Source organism: Anomaloglossus baeobatrachus, chromosome 5 (genome assembly GCF_048569485.1).
Source record: "Anomaloglossus baeobatrachus isolate aAnoBae1 chromosome 5, aAnoBae1.hap1, whole genome shotgun sequence".
Lineage (NCBI taxonomy): Eukaryota > Metazoa > Chordata > Amphibia > Anura > Aromobatidae > Anomaloglossus > Anomaloglossus baeobatrachus.
The window spans coordinates 254,523,792-254,545,635 of NC_134357.1; the positions used below are offsets into that span (position 1 = coordinate 254,523,792).

The following is a 21,844-nucleotide window of genomic DNA, read 5'->3' on the forward strand; positions in this document are numbered from 1 at the left end:
GACTGTATGCAGGATTTCTTTGCCCCCCCAAACAAAAAAAAAATAATGACGTGGGCTTCGCCATATTTTTGTATGCTAGCCGGGTACAGCAGGCAGGTACGGGCTGCCCCCAACCCCCAGCTGCCTATTTGTACCCGGCTGGGAACCAAAAATATAGAGCATCCCTTTTTTTTTTTAATTATTTCATGAATTTCATGAAATAATTAAAAAAAAAAAAATGAGGTGAGCTTCGCCTAATTTTTGTGTCCAGCCGGGTACAACTAGGCAGCTGGGGATTGGAATCCACAGTGCAGGGTGCCCATGCTTTCTGGGCACCCCCACTGCGAATTGCAGTCCGCAGCCACCCCAGAAAATGGCGCTTTCATAGAAGCGCCATCTTCTGGCGCTGTATCCAACTCTTCCAGCTGCCCTGATGCCGGGTGGCTCACTGGGTAATAATGGGGTTAGGGCTAGCTGCATATTATCAGCTGGCCCTAAGCCCGAATTTCATGGTGTCAGGCCAATATTAGACATGGCCACCATGAATTTCTAGTAAAGATTAAAAAACAACAACACAGTAATCCTGGGTCAAGGGTCCCGCGCCATCCAATCCGGATCCAATATCATCTGATCGGTTTGCTGGAAGGCAAAGCGATCAGATGATCTGTCAGGTTCTAGGGGCTGAAGCACATCACACATCAGCTGATTGTATAAAAGCCGTTTATACAATCAGCTGATGCATCAGTGCAAAAAAAATACTCACTTATGTGCTGATTACCGGCAGCTCCTAGAGCGATTGGAGGAGTCTGATCCCGTCCGATGATCGCTGCAGCAGCTGCCGGTAATCAGGGATGAAGTCTCCTGACGCATCCGCTGATAACCGGCCGGGCGCCGGCGTCAGCCCGAGACTTACGATCAGCTGACGCGTCAGGTGACTGCATCAGGTGATCCATCGCCAGGTCCTGCATCCTGCAGGCATACGTACCCGGGGAGACTGCACACACCCGGAGCGGCGGTACCGGGAGGGGATGGGAGCGGGCATGGCACCGGGAGTCTGCAGACAGGTGAGTATGACTTTTTTTTTTTTTTTTCTACTGTTAACTTTTGTTTTCGCAGCCGCTTCCTCCTCCCGCCCAGACATGGCGCCGCACGGCAGCATACATGCACATGACGGGAGGTGGACGCGGCGGTGACTGTACCGGGAGGATTCACGCTTCTGTGTTTACTGACAGAAGGAATCCTCTTCCTGTACACGTCACTATACTACCCACCTCCTGCGTTTATAGCTGCGTTTTTAGTCTTAGAAACGCACTAAAACGCACCTGTTTGCGTTTATCATTGCGTCTTTCAACATCCCATTGCACTCAATGGATGAAAAGCGCAGTGAAAAACGCGGGAATAATTGACATGCTGCGTTTTTGTGGCACCACAAAAACGCAGCTGAAAAAAAACACTGTGCAGACAGCAAAAATGAAAACTCATAGACTTTGCTGGGGAAGCAAAGTCATGCAGTTTTCTGAGCAAAAACGCACCCGAAAACTGCGCAAAAACGCTGCGAAAAACGCACTGTGTGAACTTACTTTTAAGGTGGTGTCACACATAGCGACTGAAACAACGACGTCGCTGCTAAGTCACCATTTTCTGTGATGTAGCAGTGACGTCCCGTCGCTGTCGCTGTGTGTGACATCCAGCAACGATCTGGCCCCTGCTGTGAGGTCGCCGCTCGTTGCTGAATGTTCTGCTTCATTTTTTGCTCGTTGCTCTCCCGCTGATAAGCGCACATCGCTGTGTGTGACAGCGAGAGAGCAACAACTGAATGTGCAGGGAGCAGGAGCCGGCGTCTGACAGCCTGCGGTAAGCTGTAACCACAGTAAACATCGGGTAACCAAGCGAAGTGCTTCGCTGGTTACCCGATATTTACCTTGGTTACTAGCATCCGCCGATCTCAGGTTACCAGTGCCGGCTCCTGACTCCCTGCACGCGTAGCCAGAGTACACATGGGGTAAATAAGCAAAGGTTTGCTTATTAACCCGATGTGTACTCTGGCTAAGAGTGCAGGGAGCCAGCGCTAAGTGGTGTGCACTGGTAACCAAGGTAAATATCGGGTAACCACCGAAGAATTTTGCTTGGTTACCCGATATTTACCTTAGTTACCAAGCGCAGCATCGCTTTCACGCGTCGCTGCTGGCTGGGGACTGGTCGCTGGTGAGATCTGCCTGTTTGACAGCTCACCAGCAACCATGTAACGATGCAGCAGCGATCCTGATAAGGTAGGTCGTCAATCGTGATCGCTGCTGCGTCGCTACGTGTGACCCTAGCTTTAGGCTCTGTGCCCACGTGGCGTATTTTCATGCAGTTACGCTGCGATCTGCACTGCAGTGTAACTGCATGCGTCCTGCGTCCCCTGCACAATCTATGAAGATTGTGCCTAATCCATGCCCACGTGGCGTATTAGAACGCAGCGATTTACATGCTGCCAAATCGCTGCGTTCTAAGAAGTCACTTCTTTCGTTCGCTTTGCATCTAGCCCCCGCTTTGTCTATGGTGGGGGCTGCATTAAGAGCGCATGAAATCAGCAGTCACCGAAGCTTCAGAACGGAGCTTTTCAGCTGCGCTCTGAAGCGCACATGCAGTGACGTTACGCTGCTGTGTAGAGCGCACACACGTGGGCACATAGCCTTACATGTTTTAAGCATGAATTTATAATATGCAGTCTTTGGCCAAAAGTGATTTTCTCCACGGATGCTGGTCACACCTGGAGCACCACCTGAAAAAACACGTTACAGGGTGCTCCAGGGTTGCCACCTTCTGTGCCATGGTGTTCTGGGTGTAGGGGGTGCAGGTACATCCATGGCACCTTTCAGTTTTGTATTCTAACAGACAGTTCCTTGACAAAGCAGGACAGTTGGTTGTGGTCAGAGACAAGGAGAGTTAGTAAAATCATATACCCTGAGCAGAGGCGGGAAAAGACCAGGTCCAGTGATCCCATCTTCATGTGTAGGAGAGATACGGGTAATCTGTGACAGACTGGAGGAGGAGGTTAGAGAAAGAAGATGAGCGGTAGATGAGGAGAGGGGATCATCAATGGGGATGTTAAGGTCATCCACAATGAGAATGGGTGAGCATGGTGACTGCCTCCGTATTGGGCTGTGCACTCCACTTCATTGGTGGACTAACGTTGTGTGCACAATCGTAGAAGAAAGTCACTACAACACTGAAGTGTTTCATTGTCACAGTTGTGTCAAAAAATCACATGGCTCCAATAAGTGAAGGCAGTCCTGTATTTTACCTGCCCTTGGGTAGATGGCTGTGCACAGTTTGGCCACACTGTGTGCTAAGTACGTCTGTTCTGTAAGTACAGACTATATAGCAGTAATGCAGTGCCAATTCTCATATTCAATGCTCACACATACCTTTGCATTCAGTGTGCGGCTGCACTTGTTTGCACTTTGTATCAGATCAGTGAGGGTCTGACTTCCCACCAAATAAGGGTCCCAATTTACTATAATAGGATATGAGCTGCAGTACCTGACAACGGCTACTCCGCAGTGTATGGCGGTTATACGGCTCTACACTATGTACAACCAGCCGCTGTGGGAGCTGTTTCATGGGGTAGGGGGCTAAGTGTCTGACCCAGCCCTCCATTATCTAATATACTGATAACCTGTGTAAGAATATCAAAATATTGTCAATATCAAAATCTGGGAGGACCACTCAAAATTGTTGACAATGCTATAAAAATGACTGGGGAAAGTAGTTAATACATACCATGTGTATGGTTGTGAGGAGTGCATGACCAAGGTATCCAAGTTTTAACCCCCCCCCCATCCCTTTCTGCTATGATAACAAGCGCCCAGTGAACCAGTCTCTTCATATGTTGTGTCCCCGACTCCAGAGATAATTTCCCAACCAATCAGATCTGCTTTGAGTGGCGGCTGTAGCCGCTAATTAGGAACCCGCTAGAGCTGGTACTCTGAGCAGAGGGATGGAGGTGCACTCAGTGCCAAGAAAATGTGACGCTGGCGATCACAAAGATCAGTCAGCCAATAGAACCTTTAAGGCTATGTTTTTTAAAAAAAAAAAAAAGGAACAGTTCAAAACAAAGCTCTTTTTTTCTGTTTTTATGTCCATTTGCACCAATTTTTGTTCCATTTTGAATTGAATAAATCTGTTAAATGCATCTTGAACAACTAGTTTTCTAGAGTAGTGATGAGCGAGCACTAAAATTCTCGAGTGCTTGTTACAAGTATAAGGGGAATCTATGGGAAGATCAAACATTCTTCAGGAAAACCCCGCTTGCGCACAGCGGAGGCTGGAAAAATGCATGGGAAGACACCTGTACACATCTCTGACTCCCAGGTCGCTGCTGGGAAGTAAAAAAAAATGATATAAATAATTTTAAAAAAGCATGAGGTCTACACCCTCATTTTTAATAACCATCTAAGGTAAAGCAGACAGCTGGAGGCTGGTATTGTGAGGCTTGGAAGGTCCATGGTTATTTGGCCCTTCCCAGCCTAAAAATGGCAGCCCGCAGCCACCCCAGAATTAGCATATCATTAGATGTGCCAATTCTAGGTGTGTTGGCAATCTAGGTAATGGGGTTGATGTCAGCTGTGTAGTGTCAACAAGTCCATGGTGGGGGTCTATCAGACACCCCCATTACTAACCCAGTAAGTATAAAGTAAAAACATTATACACACAGGAAAAAAAAAATAGTTTATTTGAATAAAGATTCCCCACACTTTCCCTTGTTCACCAATTTATTAACAAAAATGTTCCCAGAAGCTCCAACGTAATTCACGATCCATGACTCCAACTCTGGCGATTGGGATTAGCAGTAAAGTACAGCTATTCACAGACACCGGGTGACTACAACACTCATTAGAGCTGCTAGGTGTCGTTGAGGGGGCAGATCTGATGATGAGCGTTTTAGTTACCCTGCGTCTATAATACGAGGTAGATATACATTACTACGAATCCCAGTCGCTGGAGTTGGAGTCCTGGATCATGGATTACGTCGCAGCTTCTCAGAACATATTTTTCTTAATAAATTGGTGTCCGAGGGAAAGTGTGGGGGATTTCTTTATTCAATTTTTTCTTTGTCGCTCCTAATTGGGAGACCCAGACAATTGGGTGTATAGCTACTGCCTCCGGAGGCCACACAAAGCACTACACTTAAAAGTGCAAGGCCCCTCCCCTTCTGCCTATACACCCCCCGTGGGATCACGGGCTCCTCAGTTTTCATGCTTTGTGCGAAGGAGGTCAGACATCCACGCATAGCTCCACTGTTTAGTCAGCAGCAGCTGCTGACTATGTCGGATGGAAGAAAAGAGGGCCCATACTAGGGCCCCCAGCATGCTCCCTTCTCACCCCACTTTTGTCGGCGGTGTTTGTTAAGGTTGAGGTACCCATTGCGGGTACGGAGGCTGGAGCCCACATGCTGCTTCCTTCCCCATCCCCCTTAGGGCTCTGGGTGAAGTGGGATTTTACCGGTCTCCAGGCACTGAGACCGTGCTCCATCCACAGCCGCTGGGGAATCTGCTGGATATGGAGCTGAGTATCGTCAGGGACATGGCCCTGCTACGTCAAGGTACTCTGTGTCCCTGTACAGACCGCGCGCAGACACACTGCAGCATTGCTGGGTGTGTTAGTGCGCCGGGGACAACAGCGCTGCGCGCTTGTGCCACTACTCACTACAGCTCTGCTGAGTGAGTTAATGTATTGGGAACTGCCGCGCCGGCCGCTGCTGTCAGTTTACGCTGCGGCGCGGCTGGGACTTGTGGTGCGCCGGGGACTTCCGCGCTGGCCGTGCATATATGACGGCCGCGCTTATTACTCGAGTCCCCGGCTTTTGCGGCCTAGTTTCGCTTCGTTCCCGCCCCCAGGCCTGCCAGTCAGGGGAAGGGCGGGACGCTGTACAGAACATCAGCGCAGAGGGCTGGAGTCTACTTTACATACTCCAGCCCTCACACTGGACACGGTGGGACGCCAGTTTCCCGCACTTTGTCTGAGGCACGCCCACGGTCCGCCCCTCTTCACAGAACGCCGGCAGCCATTCCTGTGTGCAGTCTGAGCTGGAGAGGGGAGACAAGTTCTGGGAGACCCAGACACGGGATTCTGGCGACCACACACCCGCGTTTGAGCGGGCGGTAAGCGGCACCTCTGGTGCTGACCCCACTAGTGCCGAAGTGTACATTTGTATTTTTATGCTTGCATGCTATACATTGCACTGTACGGTCGCTGGTGATTCTTGGCTATATACCCTCCTAGATTGCTCAGAGGAGACAACAGCATGTCATCCGCAAAAAGCAAGGGTGCCAAGGCACAGGCTTTCTATGCTGCTTGTACCGCATGTGAGGCTACTCTACCGGTAGGTTCCACTGACCCCCATTGTGTGCAGTGCTCGGCCCCTGTGGCACTTGCTCGGCCGGGGCCTCTGCTAGAGGTGACCCAGGGAGAACCACCTGTGAATACTGTCCAGGTGACGGGGACGGAGTTTGCAGTTTTTGCGGATAGATTGTCTGTGACTATGACTAAAATTCTAGAAACTTTGCAGTCTAGACCAGTAACTCAGACCATGGGCACTGTTGAATCATTGCTCCCTGGTCCCCCTCAGTTGGAACAGCTCCGGGCTCCGGAGGTGTCCCATGCATCCCAGGGTGAAGGCTCTGACACGGACGACAGTCCCAGACAGCCTAAGCGAGCTCGCTATGAGCGGCCCTCGACTTCATCACACTGGTCAGGGTCCCAGCAGGAGGACTCTCTGTATGATGAGGCGGAGGTAGCTGATCAGGATTCTGATCCTGAGACCGCTCTCAATCTGGATACTCCTGATGGTGACGCCATAGTGAATGATCTTATAGCGTCCATCAATAGAATGTTGGATATTTCTCCCCCAGCTCCTCCAGTGAAGGAGTCAGCTTCACAGCAGGAGAAATTCCATTTCAGGTATCCCAAGCGTAAATTAAGTACTTTTCTGGACCACTCTGACTTTAGAGAGTCAGTCCAGAAACACCACGCTTATCCAGATAAGCGTTTCTCCAAACGGCTTAAGGATACACGTTATCCCTTTCCCCCTGACGTGGTCAAGGGCTGGACCCAGTGTCCCAAGGTGGATCCTCCAATCTCCAGGCTTGCGGCTAGATCCATAGTTGCAGTGGAAGATGGGGCTGCACTTAAAGATGCCACTGACAGACAGATGGAGCTCTGGTTGAAATCCATCTATGAAGCTATCGGCGCGTCGTTTGCTCCAGCATTCGCAGCCGTATGGGCACTCCAAGCTATTTCAGCTGGTCTTACACAGATTGACACGGTCACACGTACATCTGTTCCGCAGGTGGCATCCTTAACCTCTCAAATGTCTGCATTTGCGTCTTACGCGATTAATGCTGTCCTGGACTCTACGAGCCGTACGGCAGTGGCGTCCGCCAACTCCGTGGTTTTACGCAGAGCCTTGTGGTTAAGGGAATGGAAGGCAGATTCTGCTTCCAAAACGTGCTTAACCAGTTTGCCATTTTCTGGTGACCGACTGTTTGGTGAGCGTTTGGATGAAATCATTAAACAGTCCAAGGGTAAGGATTCATCCTTACCTCAGCCCAGACAAAACAAACCCCAACAGAGGAGGGGACAGTCGGGGTTTCGGTCCTGTCGAGGCTCGGGCAGGTCCCGATTCTCCTCGTCCAAAAGGACTCAAAAGGATCAGAGGACCTCAGATTCTTGGCGGGCTCAGTCACGCCCAAAAAAGACAGCCGGAAGACCCGCTACCAAGGCGGCTTCCTCATGACTTTCGGCCTCCTCTCTCCGCATCCTCGGTCGGTGGCAGGCTCTCCCGCTTTGGCGACATTTGGCTGCCACAGGTCAAAGACCGTTGGGTGAGAGACATTCTGTCTCACGGGTACAGGATAGAGTTCAGTTCTCGTCCTCCAACTCGATTCTTCAGAACTTCTCCACCTCCCGACCGAGCCGATGCTCTTCTGCAAGCGGTGTGCACGCTAAAGGCAGAAGGAGTGGTGACCCCTGTTCCTCTTCAGGAGCAAGGTCACGGTTTTTACTCCAATTTGTTTGTGGTGCCAAAAAAGGACGGGTCTTTCCGTCCCGTTCTGGATTTAAAACTGCTCAACAAGCACGTGAAAACCAGGCGGTTCCGGATGGAATCCCTCCGCTCCGTCATCGCCTCAATGTCTCAAGGAGATTTCCTAGCATCAATAGACTCAAAGATGCTTATCTCCACGTGCCGATTGCTCCAGAACACCAGCGTTTTCTACGCTTCGTTATAGGAGACGAACACCTTCAGTTCGTAGCCCTGCCTTTCGGGCTGGCGACAGCCCCACGGGTCTTCACCAAGGTCATGGCAGCAGTAGTAGCAGTCCTGCACTCTCAAGGTCACTCTGTGATCCCGTATTTGGACGATCTACTGGTCAAGGCACCCTCTCAAGAGGCATGCCAACACAGCCTGAACGTTGCGCTGGAGACTCTCCAGAGTTTCGGGTGGATCATCAACTTTTCAAAGTCAAATCTGACTCCGACCCAATCGCTAACATATCTTGGCATGGAGTTTCATACTCTCCCAGCGATAGTGAAGCTTCCGCTGGACAAACAGCGTTCACTACAGACAGGGGTGCAATCTCTCCTTCAAGGCCAGTCACACCCCTTGAGACGCCTCATGCACTTCCTAGGGAAGATGGTAGCAACAATGGAGGCAGTCCCTTTCGCGCAGCTTCATCTGCGTCCACTACAATGGGACATTCTCCGCCAATGGGACGGGAAGTCGACATCCCTCGACAGGAACGTCTCCCTTTCTCAGGCGGCCAAGGAATCTCTTCGGTGGTGGCTTCTTCCCACTTCATTGTCAAAAGGAAAGTCTTTTCTACCCCCATCCTGGGCGGTGGTTATGACAGACGCGAGTCTTTCAGGGTGGGGAGCAGTTTTTCTCCACCACAGGGCTCAAGGTACGTGGACTCAGCAAGAGTCCACCCTTCAGATCAATGTTCTGGAAATCAGAGCAGTGTATCTTGCCCTACAAGCCTTCCAGCAGTGGCTGGAAGGCAAGCAGATCCGAATTCAGTCGGACAACTCCACAACGGTGGCATACATCAACCACCAAGGAGGAACACGCAGTCGGCAAGCCTTCCAGGAAGTCCGGCGGATTCTGACGTGGGTGGAAGACATGGCATCCACCATATCCGCAGTTCACATCCCAGGCGTGGAAAACTGGGAAGCAGACTTCCTCAGTCGCCAGGGTATGGACGCAGGGGAATGGTCTCTTCACCCGGACGTGTTTCAGGAGATCTGTCGCCGCTGGGGGATGCCGGACGTCGACCTAATGGCGTCCCGGCACAACAACAAGGTCCCAGCTTTCATGGCACGGTCTCACGATCACCGAGCTCTGGCGGCGGACGCCTTAGTTCAAGATTGGTCGCTGTTCCGGCTACCTTATGTGTTTCCACCTCTGGCACTGTTGCCCAGAGTGCTGCGCAAGATCAGGTCCGACTGCCGCCGCGCCATCCTCGTCGCTCCAGACTGGCCGAGGAGGTCGTGGTACCCGGATCTGTGGCACCTCACGGTAGGCCAACCGTGGGCACTACCAGACCGACCAGACTTTTTGTCCCAAGGGCCGTTTTTCCATCAGAATTCTGCGGCCCTGAACCTGACTGTGTGGCCATTGAGTCCTGGATCCTAGCGTCTTCAGGATTATCTCAAGAGGTCATTGCCACCATGAGACAGGCTAGAAAACCATCCTCCGCCAAGATCTACCACAGGACGTGGAAGATATTCTTATCTTGGTGCTCTGCTCAGGGAGTTTCTCCCTGGCCATTTGCATTGCCTACTCTTCTTTCTTTCCTACAATCCGGTTTGGATAAAGGTTTGTCGCTCGGCTCCCTTAAAGGACAGGTCTCAGCGCTATCTGTATTTTTTCAGAAACGCCTAGCACGACTTCCTCAGGTACGCACGTTCCTGCAAGGGGTTTGTCATATCGTCCCCCCTTACAAGCGGCCGTTAGAGCCCTGGGATCTGAACAGGGTTCTAATTGCTCTCCAGAAGCCGCCTTTCGAGCCTATGAGGGATGTTTCCCTTTCTCGCCTTTCACAGAAAGTGGCCTTTCTAGTAGCGGTCACGTCTCTTCGGAGAGTGTCCGAGCTAGCAGCGCTGTCATGCAAATCTCCCTTTCTGGTGTTTCACCAGGACAAGGTGGTTCTGCGCCCGATTCCGGAGTTTCTCCCTAAGGTGGTATCCCCCTTTCATCTCAATCAGGATATCGTCTTACCTTCTTTGTGTCCTCATCCAGTTCATCAATGTGAAAAGGATTTGCATTTGTTGGATCTGGTGAGAGCACTCAGAATCTACATTTCCCGCACGGCGCCTCTGCGCCGCTCGGATGCACTCTTTATCCTTGTCGCTGGTCAGTGTAAAGGGTCGCAAGCTTCCAAATCCACCCTGGCTCGGTGGATCAAGGAACCAATTCTTGAAGCCTACCGTTCTGCTGGGATTCCGGTTCCCTCAGGGCTGAAGGCCCATTCTACCAGAGCCGTGGGTGCGTCCTGGGCATTACGGCACCAGGCTACGGCTCAGCAGGTGTGCCAGGCGGCTACCTGGTCGAGTCTGCACACTTTTACCAAGCATTATCAGGTGCATACCTACGCTTCGGCGGACGCCAGCCTAGGTAGACAAGTCCTTCAGGCGGCGGTTGCCCACCTGTAGGAAAGGGCTGTTTTTTCGGCCCTATCACGAGGTGTTATTTTACCCACCCAGGGACTGCTTTTGGACGTCCCAATTGTCTGGGTCTCCCAATTAGGAGCGACAAAGAAGAAGGGAATTTTGTTTACTTACCGTAAATTCCTTTTCTTCTAGCTCCAATTGGGAGACCCAGCACCCGCCCTGTTTTCTTAGGGATTTTTGTTTTTTCGGGTACACATGTTGTTCATATTGAATGGTTTCAGTTCTCCGATGTTTCTTCGGATCGAATTTGTTTTTAAACCAGTTCTTGGCTTTCCTCCTTCTTGCTTTTGCACTAAAACTGAGGAGCCCGTGATCCCACGGGGGGTGTATAGGCAGAAGGGGAGGGGCCTTGCACTTTTAAGTGTAGTGCTTTGTGTGGCCTCCGGAGGCAGTAGCTATACACCCAATTGTCTGGGTCTCCCAATTGGAGCTAGAAGAAAAGGAATTTACGGTAAGTAAACAAAATTCCCTTCTTTTCTGTGTTTTGTTTTTTTTTTGTTTTTTTTTTAACGTTACACTTACTGGGGTAGTAATAGAAGTGTTCTGAGACACCTATCCTTTACTAACCCCTGGGCTTGATGTCAGCTGACAATTCACAGCTGACATCAACCCCAAAAAATGTTATCGATTGCAATTGCACAAGGGCAGTCGGGAAGAACCGAAAGCACCAGAATTGATGCATCTAATGTGATGTGCTAATTATGGGGTTGCTGCGGGCTGCTATTTTTAGGCTTGGAAGAGTGAAATAACCAAGGCCCTTCCCAGCCTTATAATTTCAGCCCCCAGCTGTCTGCTTTACCTTGGCTGGTTATCAAAAATCGGGAAGATCCCATGTTGTTCTTTTGGTTTAACCAAATAAATAAAAAACGCTGAGGCCTGGTGTTCTCAGGCTGGGAGAGTCAATTTTCCACAACCCATAGCGTTCTCATTTTCGGGATCTGGGGCTCAGTGATGGCTTATTTTTTGTGTCTTGAGCTGTCAGTATCATTTAAAAACATTTTTGGGTAGATGATATGTTTTGATCGCCTGTTATTTCACTTGAATGCAGTGTTGCCGCAACAAAAAAAAAGTTTTTCGCTACGTTCTTTAGGCTATGTGCGCAGGCTACTGAAAATTGGTTCATAAAAAAACTGCACCTTTTGTCAGAAAACGCAAGACAAAACGCATACATTTTTTCCCAAACATTTTTTTTAGTGAAATCAATGGCTGAAAGAGTTAAAAAAAACGCCCAAAGAATTGATTTGCTGTAGTTTTGTCAACCCAAAACGGCAAGCAAAAAAAAAAAAAAAAAAAAGCACCATATGCACAGCAGAACCCGAAAAGGTCCAACAAGCTGACCCTTAGGCTATGTGCGCATGTTGCGTGATTACATGCAGTTACGCTGCGCTTTATAGCGCAGCGTAACTGCATGCGTCCTGCCTCCCCTGCACAGTCTATGAAGATTATGCATGAGCCGTGTGCACGTGGCGTCTTAGAGCGCAGCGCTTCGGCCCGAAACGCGCGTTCTAAGAAGTGACATTTCACTTCTTCTGTGCGCTCTGCCTGCAGCCCCTGCTCTGTCTATGGCAGGAGCTGCAGGCAGAGCGCATGGAATCGGCTTTTTTTTTTTTTCACTACGGACATTTTCTGCAGCGATTAGAAGCGCACGTGTGCTCTTCAGATCGCTGCAGACATTTCTGCAGTGACTGTACGCAACGTGCGCACATAGCCTTAAAAACACCAGCCCATAGCGGTACCCAGCTCCACCTTTCTGTTGTCTGAGTCGCAGTGGAGCTCTGTGTCCATTACTGATCCAAACACCGGCCCATCCATCTGGTCTGTCAAGACTCGCTAGCCTCATCTTGATATTTCACCTTCTGTCCTGCTCAGCGGTGGTCAGGTCTCAGCCTTCTTTACCTTGACCGTGTCTCCGAGCACTGAACACCTTGTCCTTCTGGGCTCTCCTGGGTAGGTTGTAGATCTGGAATATGACTGCTCGGAGGATAATGGCTTCCTGGTCTCTTCACATTTGATTCTTCTCACATCTTTTTCAGTTAATGTGTGTCTTTTTTTTCTCAACATGCTTTTTGTGATGCTGTTCACTATTTAGAACAATGTTTTGATGGTTCTGTGATCACAACCCAATCTCTTAGTAATTTTAAGGCCATGTGCCCACGGGAGCTTGTTTCTGTGGATTTTGCCGTGGAAAACCTGCAGATTTTTCTGGATTTTCCAGATAAATCCGCAGGTTTTAGCATGTACAGACACTCCCCATGTTATCCTATGGGACATGGGGAGTGTCTGTGTCCACGCTGCGGAAAAGTGCGGCTGCGCAACATGGTGCGGATGTCCCGCAGCTGCACGTAATTGCATGTCAATTATTCCTACGGAATTACCTGTGGAAATCCCGGCCCTCCGCTATGGAGATAGAGGCCGGGACGTCTGCAGGTAATTCGCATGAAAGTCCGCAGGTTTACCGCAGCTATATTGCTGGAATCCCACAGCTAAAAATAGCTGCGGATGCCGGCGGGAAACATGCGCTCGTACCTGCGGATACATCCGCAGGTACGAGTGCCCGTGGGCACATAGCCTAAGAGTGCTGTGTTCTCTGTAAGGCTGCTTTCACACATCCGGTTTTAGCACTGCGGCTAAATCCAGCTCTAAAACCTATGCAACGGATGCGGCAAAAAAACTGCATCCTTTGCATAAGTTTTTACATGTGGCCTGTCCGCAAAAAACCGCATGCGGCGGTTGAATGCAGTGTTTGCCACATCGCGCCGAATCCGGTGTCCATAGTCATGCATTCGAAAAAGCGCCGGATGCGGCGCGATGCGATTTTTTTCGCCGTACAAAAAACATGCCAGGCAACGTTCCATCCGGCCGCCGCATGGGCTAAATATGCCGCATCTGGCAAAAACCGGACCGAACTCAAGGCCATGCGGCACAATCCGGCACTACTGAAAGTCTATGCGGAAAAAACGCATGCGGCGGCAAAAAAAAGGTTGTGTTTTTTCTGCAAAGTGCCGGATTGTGCCGCACAGCAAAAAACTGGAGGTGTGAAAGCAGCCTAAGTCTTGTGACTATTTGTGACTTTTCAGAGTCGGGTAAATCTTTTTCTGGGCCATTCTGCCTCAGGAAAACAAGCTGCCAAATAATTCTGCACACTTTTATAAAGGGTATTGTATCCTTAGGCCTCACCCTTCTCATTATACAAATATACATCATCTGATGTGCTTCATGCAATCCGCATTCAAGTGTATACCGCTCAGAGGGGGAAAATCTGCATGAAAATGATGGTGAAAATACTCCCCTAATAACTGCACACCGCGAAGAGCGGAATAATAATGCTGATTTGTAACCAAATTTCATCGTATACGTTATTAAAGCGATATACTAGACCTAGTGAGGCTTGTGTACTTTGTAAATCGTAGTCAGAATGGCTTTACTGGGCTCCTAAAATGCTCATTTTCTTTTCAGAATTGTATAACCATTCTGCTGTGGATTTTTGAGATTAGTACATCAGCCCCTTCAGATTTCAGAGATATTTCATCATGTATTCAGTTGTACTGTAATATCCAATGACCTGCATTTAGACAACCCTCACCATTCTCAGGCCATTGCCCTCTTAACCCCGAGGACACCAGTAATCATGCTTCTGTACTGTACCGCGTGATGACTTGCAAAAAACGATAAAAGCCAAACACGTCCTCACCCCTGCCCCCAAATAATAATAATGAATCCATTCCTTCTCGTAGCAGTTGTCAAACAAATTACATAATATACTTTCTAAACCTATAATTTGCCCAACACCTTTGCAGGGTCCTAAGCTACCATGGAGCCAGTTCATGAAGACTGGGGGTTTTGTACCCCAGTTTAGATGAAGAGTCCATTGGATTAAGAGGCACCAAATTTCATCCAGAAGTGTGCGCCTCTTGGCACATCTTTAGAATATAAGGACACGGCATAAGGACAGGGAATGTGCAGAGTAAAAAAGGAAGAAAAAGAATACAAACTGAAAGAAAAAGAGTAGTAATAATAGAAGTATGGAGAAAATAGTGAAAATTATTGGTTTCAGAAATACTTTTTTGTAAAAACTCAACAGTAAATGTCATTAAATCAAAAGAACATTTATTCAAAATCTGTACAAATTTAGCACAAACGTCACTATTGTTATTGAAGACAGTAGGGTGGAAGGGAACACGGAGGCCACGTGGGATTCGTTGCAGTCTCAGGTATTCAGATAACGTGGCACAGTGTAATTCCGTATTTATAAGATGACGGGATTCCCTCTCCAAGGCACAACGCCTTGCTTCCCTGGGGGGATGTTTAAGAAAATCACTTGGTATTGTTGATTGAGCAAGAATTTGAGAGGTTTGTTCGGGGTTATATGAAAAAGTCTTGGGGGACATCATAATGATCCAGAGTGCACGTGAAAGAGGACCATCAGTAGAATATAAGGACACGGCACTTCTGTGGGAATTGGTGCGCTAGTAGGATCCAACTTTGTAACAAGATAATGAGACTGGGCACTACAAGAGTAGAAATAATTAGCTGATTTATTCTTTACATCCAACAGTTCACAACTAAATCAAAAGACGTTTCGGTCAAAACACCAACCTTCGTCAGAAGGAACTGATGAAACATACACAGAACATAACAAAATTAGTCAAAAAAAATGTATACTCAGATGTCCATTGAGAATTACAAATAAATCGGCCATTCAATCGTGAATATAGAAAAATACATATGTTTGTTCTGTATGCACCATTTTTGTATATTTGTATATTCACGATTGAATGGCCGATTTATTTGTAATTCTCAATGGACATCTGATTATAAATTATTTTGACTAATTTTGTTATGTTCTGTGTATGTTTCATCAGTTCCTTCTGACGAAGGTTGGTGTTTTGACTGAAACATCTTTTGATCTAGTTGTGAACTGTTGGATGTAAAGAATAAATCAGCTAATTAGATCTACTCTTGGAGTGCCTAGTCCCATTATCTTGGCACATCTTTGGCTGCCCTTGTGGTGTAGAGCTGGGCACTACAGTACATTTCTGCTATCATTTACACCACTGTTGTGATATTATAATGAATTTGTGGGGGCTTGCCAACCACGACCCTCCACTAAGCTCCAGTTCACTTTTCCAAAGCTTGACAAAGTGGATTTGGAAACACCAGAAGACACAACGTGTATAGGCAGGTGAATAGGGGTCATAACGTCAGCAGCAGCCCTTGTGGCACCTGGTAACCCCTTTAATATTGTTCTTACATGAAAACGTGATGTAAGTAGGGATCAGAGTGCTCCTAGAGTCACAGAAATAAGACGTTTCTATGTGCACATTAATGATGTGAGATCATTGTAATTTTCAGGAAAAGCCACGCTGATCCAAAGATTTGATGGGTAACTTCACTATTGATGATGCATTTGAGATGTCCATTGAAGATACAGGACCCAGGTTTGGGGCTTTACATTTTGGTGGGGATAATGAGACTCAGCAGAATCGACACAAGTACAAGGTGGGTTTCACTTCACGTATATTAATGGTTTCTACGTCATAAAGACCTTTTTTTCTTAAGCTGGCCCATCATTAGGCTGCAGGGATAATGTATTGTATAGCATGACATCTTTTCTGGATGGCCCATGTCCACCTGATCCACTCTTAGAGGGGGCCCTCCCTCTATAACATTCAAACTTGCCACTTTCTTAAAGATGGTTATCCTTATCTGTCAGCAGGTTTTTACCACCTAATCTGAGAGCAGCATAATGTAGGGGCAGAGACCTTGATTCCAGCAATGTGTCACTTACTAGGCTGCTTTCTGCAGTTTTGATTAAAATGACTTTCTTCACCAGATTATTATATTAGAAAACTAGTACGCCTGCAGCCATGCAGTCCTCCATATTCATGAGCTCTGTTTAACCCCGTCCCCACCACAGCTAGCCAGCTTTCTGTGTACACTGTGCATAGGCAGAATGTTGCCAATCAGTGGTGTGGGTGGAGTTATATAGAGCTCAGCTTTTAAAGAACTGATGATTCTGTAGCAGACAAAACAGCAAATTTTGTTTTTCAAAACTAAAGCAAACCAGCCCAGTAAGTGACATATTCCTTGAGTTGGGGTCTCTTTTAAGAGTAAGTGTACTTGCACCCATGGGTCCTTATTCGCCAGCATATGATTTTCTTCTCCAATATTGGACTGTAGTAGGATGTGTAATCGCTTTTTCATATAAAGCGAACCTGTCACCACTTTTTTGGCCTATAAGCTGTGGCCACCACCAGTGGGCTATTAAATACCGCATTCTAACATGCTGTATATAAGAGCCCAGGCCGCTGTGTAGAACATAAAAATCACTTTATAATACTCACCTAAACCTGCCGCGGATGTGGCTTAAGTGGGCGTCCTCGTCCTCCGATGGCGGCGCCTCCTCTTTCGGCCATCTTTGTCCTCCTTCTGTAACCGCGGTGCATGACGCATCCGACGTCATACACACTCGCCGGCATTCAGGTCCTGAGCAGGGCAGATCAAAGTATTGTGCGCCTGCGCAGGACCGGCGAGTGTGTATGACGTAGGAAGCGTCATGCACAGGCTTCAGAAGGAGGTCGAAGAGGAGGCGCAGACACCGGAGGATGAAGACGCCCATTTGAGCCACATCCACCTCAGCGACCGGTTTAGGTGAGTATTATGAAGTGATTTTTATGTTCTACACAGCGGCCTGGGTTCTTATATACACCATGTTAGAATGTTGTATACAGACATATGAAAAAGTTTGGGCACCCCTATTAATGTTAACCTTTTTTCTTTATAACAATTTGGGTTTTTGCAACAGCTATTTCAGTTTCATATATCTAATAACTGATGAACTGAGTAATATTTCTGGATTGAAATGAGGTTTATTGTACTAACAGAAAATGTGCAATCCGCATTTAAACAAAATTTGACCAGTGCAAAAGTATGGGCACCTCAACATAAAAGTGACATTAATATTTTGTAGATCCTCCTTTTGCAAAAATCACAGCCTCTAGTCGCTTCCTGTAGCTTTTAATGAGTTCCTGGATCCTGGATGAAGGTATATTTGACCATTCCTGTTAACAAAACAATTCCAGTTCAGATAAGTTTGGTCGCTGAGCATGGACAGCACGCTTCAAATCATCCCACAGATGTTCAATGATATTCAGGTCTGGGGACTGGGATGACCATTCCAGAACATTGCAATTGTTCCTCTGCATGAATGACTGAGTAGATTTGGAGCGGTGTTTTGGATCATTGTCTTGCTGAAATATCCATCCCCTGCGTAACTTCAACTTCGTCACTGATTCTTGCACATTATTGTCAAGAATCTGCTGATACTGAGTTGAATCCATGCGACCCTCAACTTTATTCCCGGTGCCGGCATTGGCCACAAAGCCCCAAAGCATGATGGAACCTCCACCAAATTTTACTGTGGGTAGCAAGTGCTTTTCTTGGAATGCTGTGTTTTTTTGCCTCCATGCACAACGCCTTTTTGTATGACCAAACAACTCAATCTTTGTTTCATCAGTCCACAGGACCTTCTTCCAAAATGTAACTGGCTTGTCCAAATGTGCTTTTGCATACCTCAGGCGACTCTGTTTGTGGCGTGCTTGCAGAAACGGCTTCTTTCGCATCACTCTCCCATACAGCTTCTCCTTGTGCAAAGTGTGCTGTATTGTTGACGGATGCACATTGACACCATCTGCAGCAAGATGATGCTGCAGGTCTTTGGAGGTGGTCTGTGGATTGTCCTTGACTGTTCTCACCATTCTTCTTCTCTGCCTTTTGATATTTTTCTTGGCCTGCCACTTCTGGGCTTAACAAGAACTGTACCTGTGTTCTTCCATTTCCTTACTATGTTCCTCACAGTGGAAACTGACAGTTTAAATCTCTGAGACAGCTTTTTGTATCCTTCCCCTGAACAACTATGTTGAATAATCTTTGTTTTCAGATCATTTGAGAGTTGTTTTGAGGAGCCCATGATGCCACTCTTCATAGGAGATTCAAATAGGAGAATAACTTGCAAGTGGCCACCTTAAATACCTTTTCTCATGATTGGATACACCTGCCTATGAAGTTCAAAGCTCAATGAGGTTACAAAACCAATTTAGTGCTTTAGTAAGTCAGTAAAAAGTAGTTAGGAGTGTTCAAATCAAGAAATTGATAAGGGTGATCATACTTTTGCACCGGTCAAATTATGTTTAAATGCGGATTGCACATTTTCTGTTAGTACAATAAACTTCATTTCAAATCCAGAAATATTACTCAGTCCATCAGTTATTAGATATATGAAACTGAAATAGCTGTTGCAAAAACCCAAATTGTTATAAAGAAAAAAGGTTAACATTAAAAGGGGTGCCCAAACTTTTTCATATGACTGTATAAGAGCCCACTGGTGGTGGTGGCCGCAGCTTACAGGCCGAAAAACTGGTGACAGCTTCACTTTAAACAATGTTTTGCGAATTAAATCTAAGGGCAACGTTTCTCATTGTGGAGAGTGACATGCCTTGTAAGCCTTTGTAAGGAGGCTTATGAGCCATGTGATGCTCCTCTGGGAAATGAAATCTGCATATGTCCTCTTCCGGGAGGAGAACATGAACTCTAATGCTACCTATTGGAAGTAGCAATCCTACAAGTCAGTATCGACCCTTTAACGATCCTTGCTGTAGCGATCTGTTGTACAGTCCTTCCCTTCGTCACTATCATATTCTCTTACATTTCATACATTCTTTTACGCTTTAACTAGGCTGACCTTTTTCTTCCTAGAACTTAGAGAATGACGAAGAAACTGAGCATGTGAAAATTAAGGGTATGGAAAGGTATGAAACCATTACTACATGTGTGCTGATACTGATTGAATGTGTAACCTCCAAAGCATCATGTAGTTCCCCGGGGATGGTCTACGTGTATGTTCTCACTGACTGAGACTAGGCGTGTGGCTGTGAGTAACCACTAAGGCTGCGTTCACACCTCATGGACAAGATCACCTTACAGCCGGAATACTTTTAGAAAATTGCTTGTTTTTAGCAGGGTGAATATTTCTATATTATCATTTTTTGGACACAGTTGGTTTGATCGCATTTTATACTATTTATGTGTGGGAGATAAATGAAAAAACACCATTCAAACAGAATTCTGGCTCTTTTTTTATTTTTATTATACGGGATAAATTTTATTTTTAAAAAAAGATCCAGCTTTTACAGGAATCGGCAATACTATTTTTGTAATGTACGTGATATGTCAGGAGAGGTTAAGACCAAAATTGGCCTAAAAAGGCTGTTTGGTTTGGTAGACTGCATTAAGGCATTCTGAGTTAAGGCCACTGTTACACTAGCCAATAATCAGGTGAACAGGGACTAGACGAACGTCCAAAACGCTTCTTTGTGGCCTGTTAGCATTATTTAGGCAGGCCCTAAAGATATGCTCCCTCCACAGTCTGCATCACTGCATCACCCCGTGTAATAAGGCCTTAAAGGGATTTTCCATTTCTCAGAAAGTAGTCTCCAAACACTTTAAAGTAGAAAAGCAAGCAGGTGGGTTCATCACTGCCTGTCTGCCGCTGCTCAGGTGTCTATATTTTGGCTGTGGTGGTGACGCCACTGAGGTGGATGGCACAAGCACAAATTCATTATGAATAATTCCTATGGAAAAGCCCAAGAACAGGATTCTTGCATATTAAACATGTACACAGCTGATATTCCTTCTAGATTAATCTGATGAAAAATCCTGTTGTGAAGAAGACTCCTTCATGCACCGTGCAGAACATCCACAGCGTAAATTGACCTGGACTGTGGGTCTGATGGTCACAGCATTACAGTTTATGCTGCGCGTGCTATGACTGATTTCACCTTTTAGGCTTAAGTCACACGACTTAAAAATCGGAGTGAGTGGAGTGCGATAAAACATCGCATTCCACTCGGACCAATATTAGCCTGTGTGTCAGCACACATGAACGATTATTTTTTCAGCCCTAATCGGACCGAGAAAACAGTCGCAGCATGCTGCGGGTACAATGCGATCCTTGTTTCTCTCGCACCCATTGAAGTCTATGGGGCGAGAGAAAAATCACACTACACTCTCGGTACACCGGTGTACCTGCAAGTGCAGGGCGAGAATGGCAATAGCCGGCTACGGAGGAGAGAGGGAGATAAATCCCTCCCGCCCCTCCGCAGAGCCGGCCCGCCCCCTGCAGTTGAGGTCCGCTCGCACGAACAAACCTCAGTCGCAGGGACACTCTCATGACACTCGGCTCCTGCTGTGCTGTCAGAGTGAGCCGAGTGTCATGTGAGGGGATCACAGTAATCCCCATGTGGCCCCAGCCTTACAGTGAAAAGTGTGGGAAGTCTGTACTATTACCACATAGACATCTGCACCTCTGTGAGGTCCACAGCAGAAATCCCCCGTGATCACCCTTATTTAGAGTGTGTCCTGGTTACTATGAAGGGAAGCTGGTCATTGAATGTAAATTCACACTTCCCTTTTCTCCATGCAGAGGTCTTCCGACACTGTCCTCTCGCAGCTCTCAGTGTTCCTTCAGTACTATTAGCAACAGCACCCAATTATCCACACATGAATGCTTCGGGTAAGTGCTGGACCTTGTTTTTGTAGAACCTTTTTTGTAAACCACTAACAAGACTGGCCTTCCATGTAAGGCCTTTAATTTCAAGGGTTAATAGTGGATTCTAATCCACCCTGTACCAATTCACAGCTGGAATGTCCACCCTACAGTACTCATATTTACTCTACTTACCTCCTCAATAGATTACCAAATGTTATTCTGTGTAAAAGGGTATTCTCAGGTTTGGAAGTTATACCATATCCTTGCTATAATAGATAACTTCACAACCGCTGGCATCCCACAGACTTTTATCTCTGAAGAATTCTGTGTGAATGGAGCGGTGGTCAATCTTGCGCACTGTCACTCCTTGGATCCTCAATGGGACCGCCGGAGATAGCCGAGACGTGTGCTCAGCTGGTCTTAGGTATTCCCGTAAGAACGAATGGAGCCAGGTGAGCATGATCAACCACCACTCTATTCACATGGCTCTTGGGATCAAGAAGTTCTCAGTTGAGGACCCTTATCCATTAGCCACAGTAGAACGTCTTCGTCTCATTTCCTTATGTTGACACAGCTTAGTTGACGATTATTGCCCAATATTGA

General features: G+C 47.2%; 1 protein-coding gene across 2 annotated transcripts in view; it reads left to right on the plus strand.

Moving 5' to 3' along the window:
• Positions 1-21,844, plus strand: part of TMEM134 (transmembrane protein 134) — a 32,259-nt gene that overhangs the window by 5,560 nt on the left and 4,855 nt on the right. Inside the window, exons 3-5 of one of the 2 annotated variants that reach the window (XM_075349357.1) lie at positions 16,048-16,194; positions 19,450-19,502; positions 21,176-21,265. In XM_075349357.1, the coding sequence (XP_075205472.1) occupies positions 16,075-16,194; positions 19,450-19,502; positions 21,176-21,265 (263 nt within the window). In that variant the 5' untranslated portion in view covers positions 16,048-16,074. The remainder of the gene's footprint in view (positions 1-16,047; positions 16,195-19,449; positions 19,503-21,175; positions 21,266-21,844) is intronic. The other variant, XM_075349358.1, reaches the window with a different exon arrangement.